The 27,609-nt window shown below is 51.9% G+C and overlaps 2 protein-coding genes across 3 annotated transcripts in view; one reads left to right on the top strand and one right to left on the bottom strand.

The window, feature by feature from the left end:
- RASAL2 (RAS protein activator like 2) overlaps positions 1-2,692 on the bottom strand; it is a 189,418-nt gene extending 186,726 nt beyond the window's left edge. Inside the window, exon 1 of the mRNA XM_050977175.1 lies at positions 2,606-2,692. The gene's annotated coding sequence lies outside the window, so the exon portion shown is untranslated. The remainder of the gene's footprint in view (positions 1-2,605) is intronic.
- Positions 2,693-2,717: 25 nt separating this feature from the next.
- On the top strand, positions 2,718-24,506 carry SEC16B (SEC16 homolog B, endoplasmic reticulum export factor). Of its 2 annotated transcripts, XM_018911994.3 has the most exons (26): positions 2,718-2,804; positions 4,091-4,415; positions 5,397-5,503; positions 6,027-6,126; positions 6,243-6,357; positions 7,475-7,610; positions 7,954-8,111; positions 8,703-8,764; positions 10,398-10,533; positions 11,697-11,927; positions 12,567-12,664; positions 13,598-13,679; positions 13,770-13,887; positions 14,274-14,385; positions 14,577-14,682; positions 15,425-15,565; positions 18,464-18,577; positions 19,226-19,298; positions 21,332-21,583; positions 22,036-22,106; positions 22,448-22,585; positions 22,745-22,852; positions 23,665-23,746; positions 23,849-23,946; positions 24,046-24,114; positions 24,391-24,506. In XM_018911994.3, the coding sequence occupies exons 2-26, from the start codon at positions 4,156-4,158 to the stop codon at positions 24,451-24,453; spliced, it is 3,030 nt and encodes a 1,009-aa protein (XP_018767539.2). In that variant the 5' UTR covers positions 2,718-2,804; positions 4,091-4,155; the 3' UTR covers positions 24,454-24,506. The 2 variants fall into 2 exon arrangements, with proteins under 2 accessions (XP_018767539.2, XP_050833137.1); XM_050977180.1 differs by having other exon boundaries at positions 13,598-13,887.
- The last annotated feature ends 3,103 nt before the right edge of the window (positions 24,507-27,609 follow it).

The following is a 27,609-nucleotide window of genomic DNA, read 5'->3' as shown; positions in this document are numbered from 1 at the left end:
ATTTGTTTACAAATATATTTTTCACATTTATAGGGGACTGAAGCTCTGAGATTAACAAAGCTTCCTATCAATTCTGCTTAAAAAAAAAATAAACCTCATCTCAGAATCAAGTAGAAACAACATAAATCACCTCAAAATAGCTTCAGGTACTGAAGCCACCTGAATTTCTTCTCTTGGGTTACAAAGGTTTCAGATGAGGTTGGGTTTTCTGTGGGGGACTGACCTGAGAGCCTGGGGCTGTCTGTGATCAGGGCCCCAAGGAGCTGCACAAACACTCAGAGGGCATGAAGAAAAATGTTTTCCACCTAATCTTGTTACTGTAACAACACCAGTGAAATCTTTTAAAGCAGAAAAATATGATGTTTTAACGTGATAGCAGTGTCCCTTCAGCTCTGTGACAAATGCTATCTGCTGCCTGCATTGCAAGAGTCCTGTAAGCTTGATGGCAGTCCTAGGGCCCAGGGCTTCCATTTCCAAGAAAGCTATGACTCCTTTAAAACAGTCATTTTTGGGCTCAATGTGATGACGTTGAAATGTTATTATTTTCTTCTCTTTCTAGCTCACCTGAGCCTTTTTTCTCTGTTTTTTCTTCTGTCACATTTCATTCCACAGATCCTTTCCTTGGCTCTTTCTTTTTCCAGTGCACTTTCCTGCTTTTGCCTTAAAGTTGGTGTTCCCCATGCATTTTAAACCACTTCTGCTCAAAGCTTTGTGTTGGTGGCAGTTTCTCACCTCTTCTTCCCTAGCAAGAACAGGAATGGAGTTTCCACATATCTCAAACAAAAGCATCACAAACTGCAGCTGCTTTTATGCAAGACAAGCTCCCAAATCTTCCTTGTAATCCAAACCTCCCAGGTTAGGCTGGCAACAGCAGCCTGAGGATCACAGAGATGGAGTAGTTTGGGTTGGAGAAGACTTTTAAAGGTCATGCAGTCCAACTCCCCTTGCAGTGAGCAGGGACATATTTAACCAGATCAGGTTGCTCAGAGCCCCATCCAACCTGACATTCAACACTTCAGGGATCCAGGGGCAGCCACAGCTTCTGTGGGCAGTCTGTGCCAGGCCCTCACCACCCTCACTGTAAGAAACTTCTTCCTTATATCTCATTTAAATTTACTCCCCTTTTCAGCATCTTTATGTGATGCTGATTGAGCCCTGCAGGCTCCCACTATAGATTTGTGTTGTTGCTAGAAAACAGGTTGCAAACATCCAGCAGCCACCTCTTGGCTAAAACCCCTAACGTTATTAGCCAGAAACCAAGTGAAATTATGTTATTTATATTTATGAAATATCCTATCAATTTGTGTATTTTTAAAGTGTGACTCTCATAGTTCCTAGGGATCCTTTCTTGCTTCCCCTGAGCCCTGATCTGTCCATGACAGACCTTTTACTTCAAAACCTCCTGAAGTTTTGAAGGGCAGCTGTGAAATGAAGAGGAGATGCTTAATTTCATTCTACTGCAGCAGCTGAGCAGCATGAAGACAGCTCTGCCCTGGTTTGTGTTTCTCCCAGTCGGATTTCTGTACGGCTGAGTGCTAAGGATATTTTTTTTACTTGAAATCTTGAATTCTGCAGAGACTGAGTGCTTATTTCTCAGGATCACTTGGGAAAATTTCTTACTCTCCCAGCAGGGTGGAAATTTCAAGGTCTGAAGCTATATTATATGTAGTCTTTCAACATCATTAAAGGAGGGGGTTTCTGACAGTGCCACCATGATGCAAAGCAAACTCTCCAGCCTGTGAATCCCAAATCAGTCAGTGCTGTTATGTTACAGTGGGGGTAATTTGGAGGCTCTGGGAACAGGGGAGAAGGAGGTGACATCACTAAATTGCTGGCTGATAGTTGATGGACCTTATATCTTGCTTTTAATGTGGTTTTCTATGACATCATTTGCCTTAATTTGCTCATTTTCTCAGTTTTCAAGGAGTCATGGGGAGTTCAGGATAGGGGCACCAGGCAGGAATCTCTGGTCACTTGAGAACAAGGCCACTATAGTGCTGTAATGACTGAGATGAGGCAGTGCTGGGGTGAAGCCCAGCTCCATCCTGCCCAAAATCTGCCCTGGGCAGGACATGGTGGAATGGACCTTATTTCCTTGACCTGTGGCTGGATCTGAATGAAACCAATCAGTATTTTTTATTATTATTATTATTATTATTATTATTATTATTATTATTATTATTACTATTATTACTATTATTACTATTACTATTATTTAGGAGATGAGAGGATGTATCAGGGAAGACACTTTATGGAATAGTTTGGTTTGGAAGGGACCTTAAAGATCATCTCATTCCACCCCCTACCATGGGCAGGGACACGTTCCACTGTCCCAGCCTGCTCCAAGTCCCCTCCAACCTGGTCTTGAACACTTCCAGGGATGCAGGGGCAGCCACAGCTTCTCTGGGCACCCTGTGCCAGGGCCTCCCCACCCTCACAGGGAAGAATTCCCTCCTAACATCTAATCTAAATCTCTGCTCTTACAGCCTAAAGCTGTTCACCTTTGTCCTTTCACTATCAGCCCCTACTTACTTCATGGCATTAAAAAACTCCCCAGGAGAAATATCTGGCTTTTTCTGAGCTTGGAGGGCTGTGTGCTCCTTACCTTGGGTGGGAGGAGACCCAGGTGGTGGGAGAGGTGACCCTCAGGATGCAAAGAGCAGCAGGAACCCCCCAGGAGCCGAGCGCGTGGCCTGCGCGGGGTGGAGGAGCAGGGGCTGCCCTTTGCCCCCTGGCCCATGTGGAAATGGACTTTGGAAGTGACAACAGGGAGCAGAGGAAGGGCCCCGGCAGCCTCTGAGCAGGTGTGTGTGGCTGCTGAGGGGGGAGGATGGTGGTGGGAACCCCTGGCCAAAAATTGGGGTGGGCCCTGGGTGGGACTGGAATAATGGGTGGCTGGATGTTTGTGGCTGGGGGCTATTTAGAGCAATGGATTTACCTGGATGTCACCTACAAAGCCACAATCTGAGCCACCTCTGTTCAGACCTGTGTGTTTTCCAGTTCTGAAATAACCCCAAAGTGCCCTAAATTTTGAGGGGGAGGAGTGAGGAGGGGTTCAGACAGCATCTGGCCATCTCCCTGTGTTGGGGAGGCCTGGAGTGGTGGGGACACTTTGGGTACTGATGCTCCAAGAGGAGACGTGGGGGGCTTGAGGGTGACATCCCCCTGGCAGCTGGGGCTTCACCCATGTGCCACCCTGGGCTCTCCTCAGGATTTCCTCTTCTGCATGGCACTGCTATAACCAAATCTGGTGCCCACCTGGAATTCTTGCTGCAGCTGAAAGGCAGGAGGAAATCCCTGTTTCCACCCCATCCCATAGCTCATAAGAACAAACCTCCATTTCTCCCTGCTTGCTCATTTCTTTGAGCAAAACTCCTTGTCCTGCCCAAAGTTTTGCCAATGTCCTCTCCCTTAGTGCATATCAAATGGGGTTTCACTGCCTGTCACAGAGGGGAGGGTGATTTCTCACCCTCTCACACCTTGAGGGGGCTGTGAGTGCTGGTGCTTTGCAGCTGGGAGTGCAGGAGGATCCTACCTGGGTATAAGAGGGCTTTTTAAGGTAAGGACACATTTTATAGCAGGGCCTGCAACAATAATGCAAGGGGTGATGGTTTTAAACTGAAAGAAGAGTGATATAGATTAGGTATTGGAAAGAAATTCTTTCCTGTGAGGGTGGTGAGGCCCTGGCAAAGGTTGCCCAGAGAAACTCCTCATCTCTGGAAGTGCTCAGCATCAGGTTGGCTTTGGGCAACCTGGTCTAATGGAAGGTGTCCCTGCCCATGGCAGGGGTTTGGAACTAGATGATTTTTAAGGTCACTTTCAACCCAAACCATTCTGAGATTCTTGTTCTGGGAAGAGATGGATGTCTGTTGCTTTCAAAGGCAGACCATTTCATCCTGGTGTTTTAAGGGGAGCTTCACATTCAGGAGGATGTAGAGATGACTTTTCCTTGCCTCTGGGTATTTTGGAAAGGATCCTGGGTTTCCAGGATTCTCCTGAAAAGCAGAGAGTAGCTGGCAATGGGCTTCTAGGGGGCTTTGAGGGGGTTGAAAAGCTGCTGATCAGACACTCTGTGACTTGTCATTTGCAGACCACTAAAGCCATTTGGGGCTGGAGCTCCCCTAAACCAGAGAGGATTTGGCTGACAAGCTGCTGATGGAGCCCTGGGCCCCTGCCCAGCCGCCCCAGCCCCGGGAGAGGCCGGCAGCCCGGGGCTCATGGGCAGAGGGGCTCCCCGGACCCCCGGCCCCGCTGCGGCGGCACCTCCTGCAGGCAGGGCAGGCTCCAAGGCCTGGCTCCTGGCATGGCAGGCACGGCCCTGGTCACCCCTGGGATGAGGGCTACCACCCCCGTGGTGACACCCGCCGGCCGGCTTCCCGCGCTGATGGCAGCTACCCCAGCCAGCCCCATGCCAGGTGAGATCCCTTTGATCCCTCTTCCTGGAAACCTTCTTAAAATAAGAACTGCCCATTGCGCTGCTCACAGGTCCTGCCCTTGTGACTGCACAGGGACACAGAGTGTCAGGAGGTGATGTCCAGCTATTCAAGCAGCCCCATGACTTCTATATTTAAGGCTGTGTAGCATTTGCAGCTCTGATTTCTTCTTAAAACTGTGGCTTCTGTGGTTGCTGTTTGACAAGCTCTGTCTCAGCCCCGAGGTGCATTTTTCTTAAAGGTTTGATTAAATGCAGTTCCTTTTTCCTAAGTGCAAGGTGAACAATGAAAATACAACTGGTAATATAGGAGCAAGAGGCAGCCTGCAAGCTCAGCTGCTGAAACAGTGAGGAGTGGACAGATAAAATGTGGGCTGGAGGATGTTCTCAGTGCTGAGAAAGAGCTTCCAGCAAATCTGGGTTGATTTGCCCGAGTTATTGCCCTCAGTGAGTTATGGAGTTGGTACGTGGGGTTTTGTGCTGAGGTTGTATGATGCAGATGGGAAGTTAGGAAGTAAATTTTCTCTCTGAGCGTGGTGAGGCTCTGGAACAGGTTGCCCAGAGAAGCTGTGGCTGCCCCATCCCTGGAAGTGTTCAAGGCCAGGTTAGACAAGGCTTGGAGCACCCTGGTCCAGTAGAAGGTGTCCCTGTCCATGGTAGGGGTTGAAATGAGATGACCATTAAAGGTTCCTTGGAACCCAATCCATTCTTGGACTCTATAAAACTGGGCATCCCCTGAAACTGCAGTGCACAGCTTTCTTATAGCTGGGGGCAGCAAAGCATCCAAACCTCCTCCTGCTGCTTCCAGGTGTGATGCTGGACCAGTTCCTGGCCCTGCCAGAGCAGGGGACCTGGCTTTATTTCCATCCCCTTTGCTGCCTCCAATGGTCCCAAGCAGGAGGAACCCTAGATGTGACCCTGGAACCCTTTCTCCCCCAGATCAGTGTGTTGTGTTGTTTTCCAGGCAGGGCTATGAAGACCCCCACTGGCAGTATCCTGCAGCTGGCAGCAGGGATGGCTACCCCTACCAAAGCCACCAGTGGCAGCCAGTGGCATGGCAGGATGACAGAGGTATGGGCTCATCCTTTGGGTCTGGGCATGGAGGCAGCTTGCAGGAGAAGTGATGCTTTCCCCAGGATGGGGTCTTCCCCCAAGGCTTGCACACATCCAGGGCTCTCTCCTGCCCACACTCCTGGGTGGTGGTGGGTGTTCTGTGCAGCACTGGCTCCCTGTCTGCATTTAGGAAATGTGAGCAGGAGCTTGGTGCACCCAAGGGATGTTTGATCTTCATTACCATGGCTAAAAACCTGTGTCATTCCTGGTTCCAGCCTGAGTTTGATGGTGCTGTGTGATCAGGATGGCCAGGGCCTCTTCTTTGCTGTTTCTGGACTGAACAGAAGAGGAGGGAGAAAGAGAAAGGGACATCAGTGCTGTGTTGGCAAATGTGCCCAAAGCATTACTATCATATCTCCAGTGTGTTGGGATCATTTGGAAGGAAAGCAAGTGGGCATGGCAAATTGCCTCAGTCATGGATTTTCTTCTGAAACTTCATTGTTGCTCTGGAGGGCTAATGCTGAATCTTGATTCTCTCTAGACCTGAGGCAGGGAGAGTCATATGGCAAGAGTTACCGGGACCAGCACTACTACAGGGGCTACCACCCCAACCTGGCCACGGGCCCCCCAGGGCAGAACAGGTAAAGCTGGGGAGTCTGTGCAGCCCTGGGAAACCACCTGCTGCAAAAGGAGTGTGTTTGTGGGTGGTTCAAAAATCTCAGACCTTCAGTGTGTCTCCCTTTGCTCCTACCTGCAGGACGCAGACCTACAGCTCCTATGAGGAGAGCTACGCCTCGACTGCCAGGAGGGAAGGGACAGGGGAAGGAGCCATCAGCAGTGATTCAGGGGAGGCTGGTGGCTGGTCCAAAGAGGTAACCTCAGGATGGGCAGGGGTGGAGGACAAGAGTCTCTCAGGGATTTGGGAATAATCCATGTGTCCCCCTGCAGCTGAGAAAAGGGCCCCTTTGCTATGTTGCAATCGGTGCCTGACAGTCCCTGGGGATTGCTACAGTGGGTTTTTAGTGTTTGTGTTCTCTCCATCTGCTGGGCTGTCACTCCCCCAGGTGCAGGGCTGCATGCTCAGCCCAGGAGCAGCACAGAAATCCAGGCTTAGTGGGATGTTCTGCAACGGAGCTGGGGAAGGGTCTGGAGCACAAGCCAGATGAGGAGAGGCAGAGAGGACTGTGGGGGCTCAGCCTGGAGGAAAGGAGGCTCAGGGGTGACCTTGTCACTCTCTACAATTCCCTGAAAGGAAGCTGTAGCCAGGTGGGGATCAGGCTCCTCTCCCACGGAACAAGTGACAGAACACAAGGAAACAGCTTTAAGTTGTGCCTGGGAAGGTTTAGGTTGGATACTAGGAAAACAAATTTTTCAACAAAAGGGTTGTCAAACCCTGGCATTGGCTGCCCAGGGATGTAGTAGATGCACCATCCCTGGGGGAATTTTAAAGACATGCAGATGCGGCAGTTGGGGACATGGTTTAGTGGTGAACATGGCAGTGCTGGATTAATGGTAGGACTCAATCTTAGAGGGCTTTTCCAACCTTAATGATTCCATGATTCTAGCCCTCCTAGGTAGCTGACAGCTGATTGTCATTGTCAGCTCTGTCCACCAAGTCATGCTCCATTCAAACTTCTGTCCTGACTGGTGGGTTTTGCCAAGAGAAAATTAAAAAATCAAATCAAAGCTACTCTGGTGATTTTGCTCCTGGGTGGTGCTTTTTTGGGTTTCCAAGCCCCATCTCCTTGGCTGTGGTGAGGAGCTCATGTTGGGGCTAGGAAAGCTGTCAGACTACAGCTGTGGCTGATGTAAATTACTTTTCTAAGCTCTTGGGAGAACCCAAGCTGGTGTAGGGTGAGAGCTACTTGGATGGGAATTGGCTGTGCTGTTCCTGCTGGGCACTTCCCTGCAGCAGCAGAGCCTGGGAGCAGGAAATCAGCAGTGTCCCTAGTTTTTGAGCCAGGTTTGTGTGTTCTCCCTCCCTTGCAGCCCTCGGGCCAGCCCAGCCTGCTCCTGCAGTACCAAGAGTCAGGCCTCAGCTCCAGCAGCCATGAGCTCAGCCAGTACATCCGTGACAGTGCTGATGACTACAACCCTGGAATGGGGTCCTGGAATGTGGGACAAGGTCAGGTGGAATGGGGGACTCTGACAAGGGGGAAGCAAGGGAATAAATGACTGGTGGCAGGATAATGGCTGTCTCTCAGCTGGGTCCTCTCCTGGAGGAGGTTGTGCAGGCACAAGGCATGACTGGGGGGCTGCAGGGTGGGTGAATGGCCCAAGATCTCTGCCTGGGTAGGTGTAGCAGCTGCTGTGCACATCTGCTGCTTTGGGGGACAATTCTTGCTTAGAGGGGTCAGTGGAGGGCCACTTAAGTTGGGGGACAAGGCTGGGACTGGTGAAAGTCCTCCACAGTGGATGTGGTGTGTGATCACTGTGAGTGGCTCACAGTGGCCTATGTGTCATTGCAGGGGAGCCCTCGGTGTCCACCCCGACCCCAGCAGTCCCCCTCAAGTTCCCACAGCTGCACACAGCACTGTGCTTTGGAGCTGGGGGTCACCTGGTGCTGGTGTGTCCCCACCACTCTGCTGAGGGACAGCTGCCCCGTGTCGAGCTGCACAGCCTGGAGGTAGGACACAGCTGGCCCTCCAGGCCCCCTGTCCCCTCCCTGGAGTGGCTCCTATCACCCTGAGGGATGCAGACATGGTTCATAACCCAAGCAGCCTCCTCAGCAGCCTTCCCATTCCTTGCTCCCATCTTCTGTCCATCCCACTTGGACTTTTGAGTCTCCATTGTGCCAGCCTGTGCCTGGGTGGTGCTTTCAGCCTTCAGCTCTGTAACCCTTGGTACCTGTGACCTGCTCATAGTGATCCCTTCTCATGGGGACTGACATGTTCCTCTCCAAAGGACAACTCCACTCATCTTCCTGAGGTGCTGCAATACAGAGGCCTTGTTCATGCCCTGAGTCTCCTACAGCATTCCAGTCTCCTGTTATACCTCCAGAAGGATGCAGATGCCATCTCAGCAGACATGTCTTTACTGGACCTTAGCACTGGAGTCCATGTGATAGCTCAGGGTCTGTGCTCTGGGGTTACCTTAAGACAGCACAGGGTTCATTGGCACTGTTGAATCCTTGGCCAAAGCACTGGCTTCCCAATAGCCCAGCTGGGGCTGGTCTGATTGCTGGAGACCAGCTGCTGAATTTGCTTTTGTTTTTTAGGCAGTCCTTCATGGCACAGAAGAGCTGGAGGAGCTGCAAGCCTTCCCTGGGCCCCTGGCCAGGTATGGCAGCACTGGCAGGTCCAGGAGCTGTGTTCTCCTGGCTTTCTCCTTTATTAGAAGTTGTGAGCTCCAGGCAGACTCAGAGGGTCCCTGTGGTTTTGAGTTGTGCACAAAGGCCATGTCTAAGTTCAGGCTGGGAGCCTAGCCCCTTTGATGCAGTCTGGGTTGGTTTGGGTTGTGGAACATGGTTTTTTTTGAATATTCATAGGATGTGGGTTTAGTGTGGTTTGTACATCTGACCTTATTTTGTACTCATTTTGTCTCAGAAAAATGATTTTTTTGGGGGTTTCTTTGGACGTCTGAAGCCCTGGGTCAACCTGTGGCTTAGCTTTTCCTAAAGTTTTTGTCCCCTGAGATGGCTGAGCCACAGCAGGGTCAGACCCAGTATGTACCTTCATCCAGTGTGAGCCTGGGGATGAATCAGGGGTGCTGCATCAGGTTGTCTCTATTTCTGGGCACTCCCAACCAAAGCAGGGAGAGAAAAGGAAAAAGCATTTACCAAGCCAAAGAGCTGTGCATACACAGAAGTTGGCTGCAATATCTGGAGCTTCCCCTGTGAGTTCTCATGAGACCCACCTGGAGTGCTGCAAACAGTTCTGGTGCTGCCAGCACAGGAAGGACATGGAACTGTTGGAGCAAGTCCAGAGGAGGATAAAGGGACTGGAGAAACCTCCCTATGCAGACAGGCTGAGGAAGTTAGGGCTGGAGAAGAGAAGGTTGTGTGGAGACATCACAGCACCTTGCAGGATCTGAAATGGCTACAGGGAAGCCAGAGAGGGTCTCATTGTCAGGAACTGTAGAGACAGGACAAAGGGCAGCAAGTGCAAATTGAAAGAGGGCAACTTTAGGTGGATATATGGAAGAAATTCTTCCCTGTGAGGGTAGGAAGGCCACAGGTTGCCCAGAGAAGTGGTGGGTGCTCTACTCCTGGAAGTGTTCAAGGCCAAATTGGACAGGCCTTAGTTTAGTGGAAGGTCCCATGGCGGGGGTGGGGGGTGGACTAGATGAGCTTTAAGCTCCCTTTCAACCCCCAGACCATTCTGTGATTCTGGGTTACCAAAGGGTACATTGGGAATCTCCATATAATATGTTGGAATGACTGAATCAGGATCAACATCTCCACTTGCAGTTTCTCTCTCCTGTTTCATCCACTCTTTTTTTGGAACTGTATGGTTATTTTATTGTATGGCAGCACTTCTGCCTGGCTTGCACATAGCTTAAGGGTTTCTGTTTCAGTCCCAAAGGGTTTCTGTGGTCACACAAGTGACCCTCCACTCTGCCTCCACAACAGGTTGTGCCTGCTTCTGCAGCCTTGGACATCCATGGATGTAATGGCAGCACAGCAAATCCAAACTGTTTCTTTGCAGATGGATGGAGGAAAATATTATCAGGAGGGCAAAGAGTGGGTTTGAAATGTACTTTGCATCCCTGAAATGCAGAGATCTGCTAAGAATCACAATAAATTTGAGTGTGTTTGAATTTAAAAGTAGTCATTGGTACTGGGGATCTTCTTTCCTCCAGCTCTTGCTTGGAATCTTTGGCATCTCCATCAGTGAACCCGGGGACTGAGCCTGAATGGTGCCCTAGGTTGCTTTGCCTTGGGTTTCTTTGATGCTTCTTTCTGCTGCTGTAGGGAAGATCTGCACAAGGTGGATGTGATGAACTTTTGCCAGCAGAAGATAAGCACAGGCTGTGATCTCTCAACACAGAGGGGCAGAGATTCCGCCCTCCTCTGGAAACTCCTGGTCCTCCTCTGCCGGCAGAATGGGGTAGGTATCCCATGGAAGAGGATGACCCTTTTGGTCTTGGACATGAGACAAGTAATATGTCCCTTAGGTGCCTCTTGATCCAGTTGCTATTTTGGGGGGGAAGGGGTGTACCTTAAGAGGATCTGATTTTCATTCCTCAGTTTGATGCTACCTGGATATATGTATCAAATCCTTCTCCATGATTGCTTTTTGTCCTTGGGAACTGCCAACAACCCAGTGAAGGGGACTGGTGCCACCTTCATGGAGGAGCACCATGAGGTGCTCCTCCATAAGAGGGGGTCATTCCCTTAATCCACTGAAATCCACCCAATCCAGTCTGCAGCTGTTTGTTGGTAGCAGGTGGATAAGGTCGTCAGAAGGAGTGTTGTGAAGCTCTTGCTAATTGTGCTGAGTCCTTTTCCTTCCAACTCCTCGTGCTGGTGGCCAAAGCTGATCTTGTTTAGGCCATATGCTGGGACGAGGATGCAGGTGTAAAAGGAAGCAGACTGGAAGTGCTGTCAGCCTTTGCTTGTGGGGTTTCAAGTTTCTGTGGTTGAAATGACTCTTGAGGTATTAGAAAGTTTTTCTCAGCCCTGTGACCGAAGAAGAAGTTGAGATTTGTTGGTTTTGCTTTCCAAGGTTGTTTATTTTCTCTTATCTGTTCCATTCTTTCTCTGCCCTGCTGAGATCTGTCCAGCAGGTTGGGTTGTGGCACAGTCACTGTCCTTGGGGTGGTGTTGGCTTTTTGTACTACGAACTACGTGTACTTTATGTACAATAATTTTCCAATACTTATCATCTATGTTAGACAGTCTGTCTCTATTTTAAACCAATCAAACAGTCACACTATCCCAGAAGAAGATGGAGGACAAGAAGGAGGACAGGACATGCCCAGATTCCTCCATCTTGCTTCTTGAACCCCCATTCTAAAACTCCAAAATTCTACTTTTTCACCCTGTGACAAATTCACTATCATCATACTCAAACTCATGTGGCTTGTAAATTTTCACACAAAGCTGGTAACTTTTTCCATGGGCTAAAATCAAAGGCTTTGTGTTTTTGACACTGTGCCAAGGTCTCTGAGCCCCTTGCCAGGGTCTGGAATCACCCAGGGCAGCCAGAGGAATGTCCTGGGTTCTGACAGTGGGGCAGCCTCCAGGTGGCTCCTTCCTTCCCTTTGGTAGTCCATGGTGGGCTCGGACACGGCAGAGCTGCTGATGCAGGACTGCAGGCGCCAGGACAGGTACAAGAGGCAGGAGCCTGCAGCCAACCTGCTGGGCCCGGCCGACGAGGAGTGGGCGTCGCGGCAGGCGGGCGCGCTGGACCTCATCACCGGGGAGCTCCCTCCCGTCGTGGAGACACAGGAACAGATCGTGGAGAAGTTCACCAAGCTCCTCTACTATGGCAGGAAGAAAGTAAGTGGTGAATGGGATCCAGGATGTGGGGCTGGAGGTTTTGTTCTTCTTGGACCTGTTGGCCTCTTCAGGCAGGTTTTAAAGGGAAGGGTGGTCATGAAGCGACTTGTGGTTGTGGGATCAACCCTCCAAGCTGTGTTGGTACAAAAGGGCTTATGGCAGTGATTTCCCACCGCTGGGAACTGGAATGGGAGACCCAAGTGAAGATGAGATGCAGAGGCTTTTACCAGCACTTCTACCACATTTAGTTTCATAGACTCCTAGAATGGTTTGCTTTGGAAAGGACCTTAAAGGTTGTCTTGTTCCAAACCCATTTGCAGCTACGTGATCTCACAGGATACCTAAGGCACAAGGAGAAGAGAGAGGAGGGCTGAAGATTGGGTGCCCAGACAGGGATCCCACAGCTTTGAGGGCTAACAGGCAGAATAGACCTGGAAGTCTAGGGGACGCAACATTGCTTTGAAGGTCCAGGATCTTGTAAATTTTCAGGGTAGAAAGACAAATGGACCTCGAAGAGATTTTTGGAGGATGCTAATTAAAACCAGAGCAGTTATTGTGACTCTTCTCTTAGCTGGGGTAGCAGAGGAGGGAGGAAGCAGAGTTGGTGCAAACCCTCTTTCTTCTCCCCCTCAACTGCAGGAGGCTCTGGTCTGGGCCATGAGAAACCAGCTGTGGGGCCACGCCCTGTTCCTCTCTAGCAAGATGGACCCTCGGACGTACAGCTGGGTCCTCGCTGGGTAAGCTGGAGAAGCTCAAGCAGGGTATAATGTTCCATGGCTGGCTTTCCAAACCTGCTATCCCTTCAGTGCCCCCTGAATTGGAAAAGAGCATTGATTCCAGCTGGAGCCCTTCCAGAGGGGGCAAAGGGGACAGAGGGCATCCATCCAAACAGGCCTGAGTCCTTCAGGCTTCCCATTGGACAGGAGAAACCAGGTGGGGGGCTGGAAAGCAGGAGGAAAGCCATCCCCTGGAGATGGAGGGTGAATTTATTCTGAGTCTCTGGCTTTGCCCATGCTGCCCTAGCAGACAGCTACTGAGCCATTTTCACTGTGATCCAGTCTAGTCCCAGCTGTTCATCCCACTAGCATGAGCATTTTCTGGTGGAATTTAATGTACTTAGTCTGGATTGGGTTGATCCCTTCAGGGAGAGTTAAGCAGAAATTTTCTGTCTTGTGGAACCCAAATCCTTTTAAGGAGGTTTTATGCAATGTTGTCCTGGAGACCTGCCTTCTGTGAAGGTAATACAGATCATCACCCCCAGAGGCTGGTGATCCTCTCTGCCTCCTATTTTCAAGGGCGTGGAGTGATAGGATAGGGAAGAAAGGCTTGAGCTGAAGGAGGGTAGATTTAGATTAGATGTTAGAAAGAAATTCTCCCCTGTGAAGGTGGTAAAGCCCTGGCAGGTTGTCCAGAGAAGCTGTGGCTGCCCCATCTCTGGAAGTGTCCTAGGCTAGGTTGGACTGGGCTTGAAGGACCCTGGTCCAGTGGAAGGTGTCCCTGCCTATGGAAAGAGGTTTGGACTAGAAGGTCCCTTCCCACTCAATCCCTTCTTGGATTCTCTGGGAAACCCCTAGAGACATCAGTTTCCTGTGGCATTTGGGCTGTGCTCTGGGAGGTAAATGAAGTTTTGGGGTGCTGGGGTGCAGCCCTTCTCTGCTGTCTCCTCACAGGTTCACCAGCACACTGGCCACCAACGACCCACTGCAGACCCTCTTCCAGCTGATGTCAGGAAGGATCCCTCAGGCAGCTCTGGTCTGTGAGCAAGAGCCTGGCCCTGGCTGTCACCTGCCTGTGACACCCACCTTTTTGGTGACCATCTCTGCTCTCCTCCTCTCCCTCCAGTGCTGCGGGGATGCCACGTGGGGTGACTGGAGGCCCCACCTGGCTGTGATGCTGTCCAACAAGGTTGGAGACACAGAGCTGAACCACCGAGCCATTGTCACCATGGGAGACACTTTGGGTGAGCTGAGATCAGTGGGAACAGCCATAACAGGGACTCCAGGTGCCTCTTGTGGAGACACCTGGAGCAGTTGGGCCCACGGAAGGTGTAGGTAACTGCAGGAAACTGCCTTGCTCCCACTGGTGGGATTTTATGCACCTTGCAAGGGTTGGGGCTGGCCTTGCTCAGGCTCACCCAGCTCTACCATTGAGCAGAAATCTCCTGAAACAAAAAGCAGCAACTGGGGAAAACAGACAAACAACAGGGACAAGGGAGGGATCAGGGTCTGCATGGCCAGGAAAGCAAGGCAGTTGGGTTTGTATTTTATGGGTGAACTTGGGGGCCTCCAAAGAAAAGCTGACCATGTGGTGATGTCTCAGATTAACTGTTTGTCTTTTTCCATCCAGCCAGCAAGGGAGCAGTGGAAGCAGCTCATTTCTGCTACCTGATGGCAGATGTTCCCTTTGGTTACTTCGGGGCAAAGGCAGATCGCATGGCCCTGCTGGGCAGCAGCCACCGGTGAGCAAGCACGGCAGGCTGGCGTTCTTGCCAGAGCCACCTGCCCCACGTTTTCCCCATCCCTGGGATCTCACTTAGATGCAAAAGCAATCCCTGGTCGGGGCTTTTCCTGCTGCTAATGTGCGCTCTGTGTGGGGCTGTTTGGGGAGGAGCTCTGCTCCAGCTCGCTGACCCCGCCCCTCTCCCCGCAGCCAGGCGTTCTCCCAGTTCGCCAGGACAGAGGCCATCCAAAGGATGGAAACCTTCGAGTACTGCCGGCAGCTGCGACAGCCCGACTCCTTCCTGCTCCCTTTCCAGGTAGTGCAACTGCTCAACTACATCTCGTGCAGAGCTCAGACTTGCCCCAAAACATGCACCCATCTCCCTGAAGCCTGGAATTCAAGCTGTTCCTGAGGCTTGTCCCCTTACTGGGCTTTGGGAATGATGGGGATGTTGCCTTGGCCAAGGGATTAATTCAGGGCACATTTTGGGGTGCACAGTGTGTCTGATCAGTCTTGCTCAGCTCTCATTGCCTTCCTGCTCTCTGGTTAACGGGTGAGCTTTTCCTATTGCAAAGCAGCACCCACCTGCTGCTGCCTTTGGCACTATGGATTTGGATGGATGCATGCCTGGAAGCGTTCAAGGCCAGGCTGGATGGGGCTTGGAGCAACCTGGTCTAGTGGGAGGTGTCCCTGGCCATGGCAGGGGGCTGGAACTAGATAAGCTTTGATGTCCCTTCCGACCCAGACCATTCTAGGATTCTATGAAACTCCCTGGTTCAAGGAAGGAGGGCTGGATGCCTCCATGGGGATGGGTGGAAGTGGCCCCAAGTTGCAGGTGACCTCTGGATGCATGATCCAGGGCACAGGATTCTATGAAGCTCCCTGGTTCAAGGAGGGGGGGGCTGGATGCCTCCATGGGGATGGGTGGAAGTGACCTCTGGGCGCACGATCCAGGGCGCTCTGAGCCACGCTGGGGGGATGTACCATGGCACAGGGCACCCACAGACCTGTCCATCTCCCTGCTCCCACCCGTGGCTGCTCTGCCTCCCTCCCCCAAGGTGTACAAGCTGCTCTACGCCTCCCGCCTGGCTGACCACGGGCTGCCAGCCCAGGCCCTGCAGTATTGTGAGCTCGTGGCCACCGCGCTCCTGCGCCACGACCCCGCTGCGCACCCCGTCCTGGCCCGGCAAGTGGTGAGGGTGAGTCTGCACCTCCTACATCCCAACCAGGGTGTGATACCCACTCAGGAACTGCTGGGGTGGGAGGGGATGGCAGCTCTGAGCAGCCCCCCGGGGTTTGCTGCCGAGTACAGCAAAGCCAAAGCTTCCACAGCGTTTCTAATCCCTGTGGATTTCGAGTAGAAAACAAAGGTGTTATGTTGACTGCCAAGTAGGAGCAGAGTTATTTGGAAACAAAGGATGTTTTTAAGTCTGGTGGGGTTTTCTGAACTTCTAAATGTCACAGACTTAAGAAGTGAAATCTAAGTGCACATTTCCCCTCCAGCACATCATCTACAATTCTCTTTACCTCCTGAGGGGTGTGTTCTGGGATGACACTGAAAGGGAGCATGGCCCAACCTGTAGCACCAAGTGTAGTCCCTCTACTTCCTGAGCAGGGGGCTGGGGCAGAGAGGGGCAAGGCCAAGTGTCCCAGGTCCCATGGGAAGGTGGGGCTCTCACAAGACCAGGGCAGTGCTAAGGCTGTTTGTTACCTTCCTCCGGCCTTTAGGACCAGGTTGGATGAGGCTTTGGTGGGTCTAGTGGAAGGTGTCCCTGCAAATGGCAGGGGGCTTGGAACAAGATGAGCTTTAAGGTCCCTTCCAACCCCAAACCATTCTGTGATTTTTTGAAAGGCACTAAAACCGCGGTGCTGTAAGGTGAGGGGCAGCAAGATGCCTGTCTGAAGTGGGTGCTGCTGAGTTCACCCAGAATTTGGCTGGCACTGCTTCCTCACCCCATCATCGAAGCCTATTTGCTGTCTGACAGCCTTTTAGATCTGCCATTCGGCCGGGGATAATGCTTCTCCTGGGAGAAAACACTTTCATCTGAAAAACTAGTGCTTTCGTAGATGCTCTTGTCTTTGATGTTCTAGACTGTGTTACAAATTATGATACACATTAGTGTTTGATTAAGACTTCCCCTCTTTTGAAGCTGGGGATGATATACAACCAGGTGCTGGTTCATTAATACTGGATCAAAGTGCACATAAGCTTTTGGATTCAACATTCCCTCCGTTTAGGAGTAATCATGCTTATAATTTCCTTTTTCCTGTGATTGATTTAGGATGAGCATAGGTGTGTTTGTAAAGAGATGGGACAGTAGGTAGTGCAGGCTCCTGGTTGGCTGCAGGGTTACTTTGCTCTCATGGCCAGTCCCAGTCCCAAGCTGGGGTCCAGTTGTGCAGGTCCTGCCTTGCTGTAAACTCACAGACCTGGGAAATGTGTTTGTGCTGGTTTAGAGTTTGTGTTTTAAAAGCTCAGGAATAGAAAGAAATGGCTGCTAGGACTGGTGCAGGAAGGAACAGGTGAGTCTTGTGTGGCTGTGGAGGCTGGCTGAGCTGCAAAGTCACCTCTGGGTGGCTTTTGGTGGCCCTCAAGGTGGCAGCCTTGGAGCAAAGCATTGAAGATAAGGCAGCGTGAAGTAGCCAGAGGAAACTTTAGAAATCCCCAAGAATCCTAGAATGGTTAGGGTTGGAAGGGACCTTAGAGATCACCTAGTTCCAACTCCCCTGCCATGGGGGACACCTTCCACTAGATCAGGGGCTGATATCAGCAAGAGAAAATTCAGTAAAGATGTGGATGAAGAGCGGTGTTTAGAGTGCCATGTCCCCTCACCCAGCTGTCTTAAAACTGGATCCTCATCTAAGCAACTCCTTCAGACAGGGAATTAGCTCTGCAGGGAGCCCTGCATCTCACCTTGGACTCCTGGGTTGCCCTGGAAGAACCTCTTGCTCCATTGATGGGAGCTGGAGCCCCAAGTCACTGAGATAGCTGCAGCCAGGGCAGCACAGACCCCTCTTATGCAGGAGAATTTAAACACACAGCAGCAATACTGCAGAGAGGGACCTGGGGGAGATAGTGGAGCATGGAAAAAATACTGAGCAGCAGCATAACAGGATGCTGTTACAAAAGAAAAAAAAAACAACCCCACGATGTTATAGTGTTATTTTGGGTTGTGAGAGTACAACTGTCATATCTGAGACAAGGAGGTGATAATCCCCCCGTGCTGGGGTCTCAGAGGTCTTGGCTGGGGCCTGTTTGGGCTGCTGCATGTGGAGACAGGGCTAAATTGGAGTGAGTGTGGGAGTGGAGAGCTGGGGTGATAAGAGATTGAGGGGAAAATGACCTCTGAAGAAGGCCTGAGGGTTATTTCTTCTAGGCAAGATATGGTGGGGGAGAACAGGGTATGAGGGATGTGATAACAGCCCTCCAGCACACAGGAGGCTGCTCGTGGGGGATGCTGGCTGGCTCCTCTCACAGCTTCCATGGGAGCAGGGATAGAGGGGCTTAATTTGCAGTAGGGAAGATTTCACTTAGATATTAAGAAAATACTCTTTAGCTCTAAGGACATCAAGCATCGGGACAAGCCTGGGAGGCTGTGAAATCTTCTCAGAGATTTGTAAATGCAGATCAGATAAACACCAGCTCCCATCCATCCTCATGGGGTAGGTGAGGAGCTTATGAGCTGCCCTGGGAGCTGGGCTCTTTCCAGGGCTTCTGGTGGGGTGTCCTGCAAACCTGCCAGTGCCCCAGGATGCCTATTAGGGGGTTGATTAGAGCCACTCATTTTCCTCAGGGGGGGAAAAGGGATGCTGATATTTACCTGTCTCTTTGATGTGAGGAGCATCTTTGACACAGTATTTTTGCATCTCTGTGGAGGTGCTGAGCCAGCCCTGCTGAGACTGTGGGGCATGGGATGGGCCAGGACCTCTGTGGGGATGTGGGAGAGGGAATAAATCCTACACAAGAGGCTGGTGTTATTTTACCCCTGTATTATGAAGTGATGCTGTTTTCCCAAGCACTTGTGCCCAGCTGTGTGTGACATATCCCTGTGGATTTGACACATGTACTAATCCCTGCTGTCCCCCTGGCCCTGCAGCTTGCTGAGAGGCTGAAGCTCTGTGACCCTCTGCTCCTGGAGATGCCAGAGCAGGAGCAGGCACTGGAGCCTGACTGGCTGGAGCAGCTCCGAGCCTGCTGCTGGGAGTGGGAGGTAAGGAGAGGCAGTGGGACAGCTGCTCTGTGTTGTGGTTTGTCTCCAGGAGCATCTCCTCCTCCTCCTTGAGTCTGAGGGAATGGAGGTTCAAAAGCTGTTGTACTTCTTTGGCTTGTGAGCTCTGAGATGTGACCTCTGCTCTGGGACCTGCAGATTCAGTGGCAGCAAGGAGTTTGCAGTGCCTGAGGGCTGCAGAGCTTCACATAGGGCAAAACTCTGTTTGATTTGGCCCAAGGAGGGCAGGCAGGGGCTGGTGGGTCCTCTTCTACAATGTCCTCTTTTCAGAGAGGACATTGTAGAAGTCACTGCGGAGGTGTCACCTTGTGGGTGTACTCTGAAGTCTTTTAACTATGGTCTGGTGCTTGGAGTATGCTCTTCATTCAGATTTCACACCTGCTTTTGGTTTTGTGGCCTTTTCCATCTTGTTTCCCCTCCTGCCTGCTCTCAGGGGTACTACAGCCCCTCTCACTTACTGGGAAAGAGCTGTGTCCGTGCTGGTGTGGGTCTCTCCTGCAGCCTGGGGTGGGCTATGAGCCCCAAATCCACGAGCACTGTGCTTTCCTTTGCATTGGCCTCATGGTTTCCTTAGTTTTTGTCCTGTTCCACCCTTTTTCCTGTCCATTTTACCATGTTTTACCTCTGCAGGTGGAAGATGATCTTCCTCCAGAGGTGGCACCCGCTCAGCTGGAGCTGCCCTGTGCTGTTCTACCAACAGCAGGTAAATAAAACAAAGCAGCAGGTTGTGGTCTCCCCAGTGGGTTCTCCCTGCGTGGAATTGTGCTGCCATGGGCTGGGAAGCAGCTTCCCAATCCCTGGAGTTTTTACCAGCAGCAACTCTCCTTGCATCCCCCCAGAGCTCAAAGGCTACTCCTGCCTGGATGCATCCCACAGGCATGGGCTGCAGAGTGAGGTTCTGTACAGAGTCTGAGTAATTTGGCCTAATTACCACAGCTCTGGGGTCTCTCTGGGTGCTGTGGGAGGGGAAGAGGAGCTGGAGGTGGGTGCTGGATGAGCCTCCCAGCTGAGCCTCAGGGGAGATAGCCCCATTCCCAGGCAGTCCTCTGAGGGTGCAAATTGGAGCTGAACTAAAGGGATTTCACACTTAGAGAGCAAAGGATTCAGGAAGGAGCTCATCCTGCTCTGTGCCAGGCTGCAGGATGCCTGTTTCTAAAGACTCAGCATTTCTCCTTCTCTGCTGCCTCTTTGATCCCTTTGCTTCACCCTTTGGTGACCCCAAGAGTCCCCTCCTGTGCCAGCCCACCCAGAGGGCCCAGAGACACCAAGAGGAGGGAAACAATCATCCCCTGCTGTCAAGAGAAGAGCAGGGGGTCTTTTCTTTCCCAGCTGGGCAGGCATCCATTGGTATGTCCTGTTGACAAGAAGTCAGAGGCAGTGTTGCTTCACATCCACCTCCATCAGCAGGATGCTCCTGCACAGTCCCCTGCTCCTTGGATCTGCCTTTGACTGGGAATGCTGGCAGTGAAGTGTGGAGAGCAGAGGCTGGTGCAGACAGGATGAAACACAACTAATTCCTTCAAGCCGTTTCTTCCTATCAGCTTTCCCTGCTGCTGCCAAATTCCTTTTCAAAGAGCTCTCCCAGGCAGTGAAAAGGATCATCAATCCTGATTGCCTTCTGCTGCTATCAGGGCTCAGACTATGATCTTCCTTCCCTGGAAGGAAATTGCAAGTATGATGATCCCATTGACTTGGCTTCTCTGAGCAGCCAGGTCTGCTCCCTGTGGTCTCCACAGCTCACCTTCCCTGTGCTTGGCCCTTCCCTTTGTAGTGAAGGCCATCCAGAGCCACCACCTGAGGGACCTGCATGCAGAGAAAGCTGGCTTGGTGCTGAATCCATCCATCTTGGAAAGACAAATCCCAAATCAGGTGCCAAGCTGGGATCCACGTGGTCCTCCCTGACTTGTTCCAGCTGAGCTTGCCAGGCAGCATGAGTTTGAGCATCCATCCTCCTCCTTATGGATCTTGAGCATCTCCAGGCCAAGTGGGAGCAGCTCATGGGTGTGAAGCCAATCCTGAGTGGGCTGGAGGTGATGCTGGCAGGAAGGCAAAGGGTTTGATAGCATCAAGAAGTGCCCTAATCCTTCCCTATGGGATCTAGGTCTGGCTTGCCATGTCTCACAGCAATGGGAGAGGAATTTCCCAGTGCCTGGTGTTTCTGGCAGGAGGCTGCTGAGCTGGAATGAGCAGGACACACACCTGGGACCAATGTGTGTGTGAAATAAAGCCAATCCTGCTCACCCAACTTGCCTTTCAAACAAAAAAAATCCCAACCCTGAATAAATCTGCCTAAAGCAAGGAACTCATCTGTGGGTGCTGCTGTGGAACAGGAATGAAAGCTACCTGCTGAATCTTTCCTGCTCAGGGTGTGCAGTACGAGTGGGGGAAGAGGCTGGAGACCTCAGCCTCCTTTGAGCTGCTGGTTCATGCTGCTTGTGGGCTCTTTGCTTCCACAGCATTCCCCTTCTGAGTTCATTCATAGCCTCAGGTACATTCCCAGGATTAAAAAATAATTCCCCCAGTCTTTCCCAGCCCACCTTCCTTGAAACCTCTGCAAGGTTCCTATTGCTGTGCTGTGTCCTACCTCCTCCCTTGCCTGGTCCCTGAAGTCTTTCCTCACTCCCCCAGCTCCTGCTGATGTTTAATGGAAAAGGGGAGAAATCTGTGCAACACCCTGATAGAATTAAAAACGTTACAAAAATTGTAAACTCCTGAGCTGTGGGGTTTTTTTGGCAGATGAAGAGCCTGGCAATGAGATTCCCCAGAGTGAAAGCTACCAGTATGACCAGTGGTTTGAGCCTGTGCCATCCCAGGTACTGAGCTCCCAGGAGGATGTGTCCCTCAGGTCCCCAGCACCTGCTCTGGTCGTGGCATCACCGCTGCCCAGCCTTGGGAGAGACCTGCAGCCCCCTGTGCTCAGCCAAGAGACACCCCCCCCTCTGGCAGGGGGTTGTGCTGAGCCCCCTCCACAGCCAGTTCTGCCAGCAGGTAAGTGCTGCAGCCTTGTTTCCCTGCAAAAATCACAGAATCCCAGGATGGTTTGTGTTGGGAAAGGATCTGGTTCCAAGCCCCTGCTATGGGCAGGGACACCTTCCACTAGATCAGGCCCCATCCAGCCTGGCCTTGGACACTTCCAGAGATGAGACAGCCACAGCTTCTCTGGGCAACCTGTGCCAGGGCTTTACAACCCTCACAGCAAGGAATTTCTTCCTTAGAAGTTGCCTTTGAGATGCACCAGTTCAGCCTCACCACTTACTCCCTGGTGCTGGCAGGGACAGGGACCAGAATGGCCTTTTGCCTCTCTGAGTGGGACATCTTGGCCACCACATGGATGGCTGTGCTCCGGAGAGGGGCATGGTAGAAGCTCTGGAAGTACCTCTGATGGATAAATCCATAGCTCCAGATCAAACCTTGACTGTGTCCTTCCCTCTGCTCCACAGGAGAAGCTGAGGAGCCCTGGGGTGCCAGGCTGTCCCCTGGAGGGGTGCAGCCAGCCATCCCCCCAGAGCAGGTGAGTCAGAGGAGCCAGAGAAACCATCCCACTGAGGGTCCTGGCTGGATCTGGAATGTGTTGACCCATCCTTCCATGCACTGAACTCGCATGGAATCTCTCCATCATGGAGCCAGTTGTTCCCTTGAGTGAAAGCTGTGCCCTGCTGTGGGTGCTCTTGCTGTGTAAGGCACATGGGGGTGCCTAGGTGTAAGAACTTTGTGTCTAACTATTTAGTGCAATACAACACCTGGGGATGCTTCCCACTAATGTGGATGTGGAGCAGTCCCAGGGGGGCTCTGACCATGCTCAGTGCAGCTCCTGTGGGAACAACACATGGTAGCTTCCATGTCTGATGGCAGGAGGAGTTACCAGCCAGGATTCGGACTCTCTCGGAGACCTCCACTGTCTCCCTGGGGGACAGCCAGCCCTCCTTGGACAGCGCAGGTGAGGACATTGCTGAGGAGCAGGCAGAGGCTGTGAAGCCAGAGGAGGACAAGGTGAGCATGCCAGAACCATCATGAGCCTCATGCACTGAGCTTGCCTGGCCCTGATGCTAGCCCTGCCCCTAGAAAAATGGTGCCCACTCCCAGCAGGTACCTGGAGGACCTGGCATTTGCCCCTTCTTATTCCTTTCCGCTCTTTTCCTTCTTTCGCAGAGCTCTGGATTCAGGTGGTTTGGCTGGTTTCGGTCAAAACCCACCAAGGAAACTTCTCCCAAAGCTGAGTCTGAGACAGACTCAGACTCTCCCACATCAGGACCACAGGTAGATGACAAAAAGCCATCTTGTCCCTGGTGACATGCAGGGTGCAGCTGTGAGAATGGGTGACACATCTCCCCATCACCCACTGTTTCTCCCTCTGTCCTCATGCAGGGACCATGGCCATTCTGTGTGGGGGCAGATGGGGACTGGGAGCCCTTTTAGCCTGGAAGTGAATCCTTGATTAATAATAACTGTAAATTCATATAGCCTCTTTCACCCAAGCCCTTGGCAAACTCTGCAGGGATCCCTTGCCCTCCACTGGAGCGAAACAGAGCAGCTGTGAGCAGCACTGCTCTGGCAGGTTTTAGGAGATGCAGGGAAGGGAAAACCTCTTTAATTGGAAGTGCAGCAGCGAGGGGGAAGCAGCCATGCGTGGTCGTCCCAGACCTAGCCCGCTCCTAAGGGCGTCATGTCCCTGACAGCTTGGAGCTTGGAGCGAGAACCTCCCCTGGAAATTTCTTCCTGGTAGAGAATCTACAGTCCCAGAGAAAAAAAATGTTGGGATATTCTCCCAAAACTAGCAGGAGATGAAGAACAGAAGGGGACCCATGGACCTTGGCCCCTCACCCTGTACCCAGGCTTGGTGTCCAACCTCCTGCCTGATTTTGAACCTTCAGGCTGGTTTAGCCTTGTGCCTGAGTTGCTTGCCCTGACCCTGCAGCCCCTCCTTAGCCGTGTTTCCTGCAGATCCTGGGGTACCTCTGCAGCAGGACGGGTGCAGAATGGGTACCCCAAAAGCCTGCAGTGGTATCTGGTGCAGAGGTCTTCTCCCAGCTCAAGAAACTTCTGCTCTAAATGGGTGGATGTGATTTCAGGAGCGGATGTCACCATCACTACCCATTGCCCCTCTAGCAGCTGGGACAAACCCTTTGGCTGAGCCTCTCTCCAGAAATCCCGGTAAATACCACACAGTTCCCCTCACCTCTCTCCCCCATCATCCTTTCACAAGTTTCTCCTCTTAATTTTAAGTTGGCTTTTGTTTTTGGTTGCTGGCCCTAGGAGGAATGCAGGGTGAAAGCACCTTTGCTGTTAGTCCAGTGTCCACAGAGGTGAAGGGCTCATGGCAGAAGGATGGAAGGCAGTCAGCAGGACAGCAGGTGAGGAGGGGAGGGAAGTGTATCCGTGTGTGATGGGGTATCTAGGACACCTCTCTGCTCGAGGCACCTGTTAAGGTTCTCTCTGTTTATTCCTTCCAGGCTGGCTACCCCGGGCCTCTCCCACCATTGGCTTCAATTCCTCTCTTCAACCCTGCCCAGGTCGCTCAGGTGAGAGCATTTTTTGAGGGTGGTGCTGTATGAGACTTGGGGTGGCTTCTGATTTTGGGGTGGTGCCAGATTTCAGGTGATCTGCTATGGGAAGGGGGCTCTAGGTGATACCAATTGTGGGAATAAGAGTTTTTTATAAGTAAATCAGTGGTGGGGGACAGTGACAGGAGGGTGTGATGAATGAGCGAGACATAGGGAAGATGGTTGTGGTTGCAAATCAAAATTTTGGGGTACAGCCCATTGCTCACACCACCTCTCTCTCTCTGTGTTTCCCAGCTTCCTGCCCGACCCATCCAACCCAGGCTGCTTTCCCAGCATCGCTACCCCAACCCACTGTGAGGTGGTGGTGGGGGGGACGGCAGAGACTAATTACACAGTTTTTTTAACCAAAATGGTGTTTGTGGTTATTTTGGATGGGGTAGGAATGGTTGGGCATGCTTGGTGGAGGGTGTTGTAAAATAAGCGGGAGGTTCTTGGGTTTAAAAGTCAGTAAATGGGGGTGTGAGGCTGGTGAATAATTGTTTGATTCAGGTGGGAACACAGGCCTCCATCTTCCTCTTTCATAAAATTTAGGTCTGGTTTGAATACCTCATTATTGTCATCCCTTATGTGTGGTTCCTTAAGTCCAGTCCAGTATTTCTTTTTACCTTTCTTTGCCAACATTTGGGTATTTATACGTAGATATTTTAATGAAGTCCCCTCTCTCCACTCACTCACCTTTTCTTCACAAGCGAGATGCTCCTTAATGATCTTTGTTGCCCTCTGCTGGGCTCCAGGTTTGGGGTGGGGGGGTGAAGTCAGTAATAAGTAGAGGGTGGTGGAACACGGAGGTGTGTGAGGAAGGAAAAGAGGGTGAAAGAAGGGTAAAGGTAAGGAGGATAGAAAGGATGATGAAAAAGTGAAAGTAAAAAAAAAAAGTGTCCGGGGGAGAGTAGTCTGAATTGGGTTATGGGGCGCTGCCCCACCTCACCCATTGGACTCAGCGCGCCGGCCGTGAGTCTGTCTCAAAGCACCGCGGGGCCATGAGCATCCGCCGGGATTCCGCGGAGGAACCGCCGCGGCTTCTCCTGCCCGGGCCGGCCCGCGCGGCGCCCCCCCTTGCTGGTGGCTCACCCGCCCATCGCGGGCGGGGCCCTGCTGGGGCCGCGGGCGGCCCTTCCCTCAGACCTTCCCCGAGGCGGGGCGCGGGTGACGCGCACCCCGTGGGTGGCCTCGGCAGTGAGCTTCCCCCGGACGCTGCGTATTGCGCTTCCTTCAGAATATAAATGGTCACTGACGTGGATTCTTCGAACTTAGGGTGAGCCGCTGGTTCTACCCAGCCTGCATTGCGATTATATGCTGATTAAAAGTCGCCCATTGGTCGGAAGGGGGCTGTGGGCGTGTCGCGGTATGAGGGTTAAAGCGCAGGCTCGGGGGGAAGCCGCTCCATAAGGGGCTGTGTTAGGAGCTGTGGGTACGAACTTGTGGGGTGGACGTGATTATCCCAGACCTAGCCAGTTCCTGAGGGCGTCATATCCCTGAGGGCTTGGAGCGAGAACCTCCCCTGGAAATTTCTTCCTGGTAGAGAATGATCTACAGTCCCAGAGTAAAAAAATGTTGGGATATTCTTCCAAAACTAGCAGGAGAGGAAGAAAAGAAGAGGAGCCATGGACTTTGGCCCCCTTACACTGTACCCAGGCTTGGTGTCCAGCCTCCTGCCTGATTTTGAACCCTCAGGCTGTGCCTGAGGTGGGGCTGAAACCTGCCCGTGACGGGCTGTGGGGACTCGGTCTCCATCTGAAGGAGTGCGAGGCTAAACTTGCCTGGTGTGGGCTGTGGGTGGGGATCCCCTAGCGAAGGGATGTGGGGTTGTCTGTGGGGTTCGTGCCCCACTGATCCAAGCCCTGTTGGTGGCAGGCTGTGGGGCTGGAGCCCTCCGGGGACGGGCTGTGCCGTGAGCCCAGGCTCCCCTGCAGGGAGGGGCTGTCAGGGCTGCCGCTGGATGCCTTTATCGCCCTAGACCCACAGCGCAGGGACTGCTGGCCTTTATTCATATCATGGTATCAAGGCCGATGTAAACTCGGGGCACCTGCGTTGTTAGATCCAGGTGCCGTCACCTGGCTGTCCCTTCTTCCAGAGCTGCTTGGCTCCCAGGACCTGTAGGTGACTGGCTGAGCCCAGGATGCTGCCCCGGGGTGAGTCTGGCTGACTGCAGCACACACTCCAGTGGGTTTCCTGAGGATGGAAACCTAAATCTGGGATGTTTCTGCCTCTGTGGGAGGAGAGGGGGAGGGACCCCCATGTTGCTGGGTGCCTCACAGCTCTGTGTGCTGTGCACCCACACACCTTTATGTCCCTCAGTCTCAGCTGGAGGATGCTTTGGGCAGCTCTTTGGGGGCAGTCAGGATGTTGCTTTTTGGCCTGGCAGAGGCTTTTTGCTGCACTACAGTCCTTTGAGTTGATTTAAAGGGGTGTGAGTATGCAAATCTCTCACCTCAGGGCTTAGACATCCTGCTCTTCTAAGTCTGAACATAGTCTATCCTGTTGCTCAGGCAATCTCTTTTTCAGAGGAAAATGATAAATACAGGGGACTTCTTGCTTGTGGAAGTTGCAGATCTGGCAAATAATTTTAGAAATAAATTCTGTGATTTTAGATTTGCTCCTCCTATTTTTGGTTTCTGACTCTTGTTCTATCTCATACACCACGACCCTGGGCACTAACTGCAGAAGCTACATAAGGATTCAGAGCAAGATCTGGGGTTGTCTCTGCCATTCAAGCACATATATTAAGTATTACTCTTCTTCTGCACTTCATCTCCCCCTGAGGTTGTAAGGAGTCAAATAGCAAACCTTTTCTGAAGTGGAGTGTGCTGCAAATCCCCTTAGACTCACTGTGCAGCCATGCACGTGGGGTAAAGAAGGTTCTTTGCTTTTTTGTGGCTCTCTTGATACCACATTAGGACATCAAGGCTCACAGAAGAGTTTAGAGGCTTCATCAGCCTTAACTGATGTACCTGAGTTGGGTATTAAAAGAGTCTGTGGCATCTTCTACCCAAGAAGATGTCTCATTTTTGGTGAGGGATGATTTTCCATTAGCTATTTTCTTTATGTGGGAGCATGGAGGTAGGGCAGCTGTCTGCTTGGATTAGGAGGGCTGAAGGAGCTGATTTTTTTCCTGTGGGTGGGGCTTTGGTTTTTTCAGAGGTTGGGAGTATCCCAAGGAACCTGGGTATGTGGAAAGTTTGCCTGTGAGTTGCTTTTTTGTGGCCTCCCAGTGAACTCGAGGTAAACTGGGACTGAGACTCCTTTTTCCTTCTCCATCCTCTCCTGAGAGCAGTGGAAATGCATTAACATGATGCTAATTGTTAATGTGATGGATGACAGCAATTAGGGTCTGTAATCCAGTCTCTGCATGTGGAGTGCTGTAGTGCAGCCTGGGGAAACTCTCTGCTAAACACCCTGAGCTGGGATGCAGCATTCCAGGAAGCCCTGGGGTGCTCCTAAATGCTACTGCCC

The sequence above is a fragment of the Serinus canaria genome, chromosome 8 (genome assembly GCF_022539315.1).
Source record: "Serinus canaria isolate serCan28SL12 chromosome 8, serCan2020, whole genome shotgun sequence".
NCBI classification, from domain to species: domain Eukaryota; kingdom Metazoa; phylum Chordata; class Aves; order Passeriformes; family Fringillidae; genus Serinus; species Serinus canaria.
This window is presented reverse-complemented; position numbering and strand designations above follow the sequence as displayed.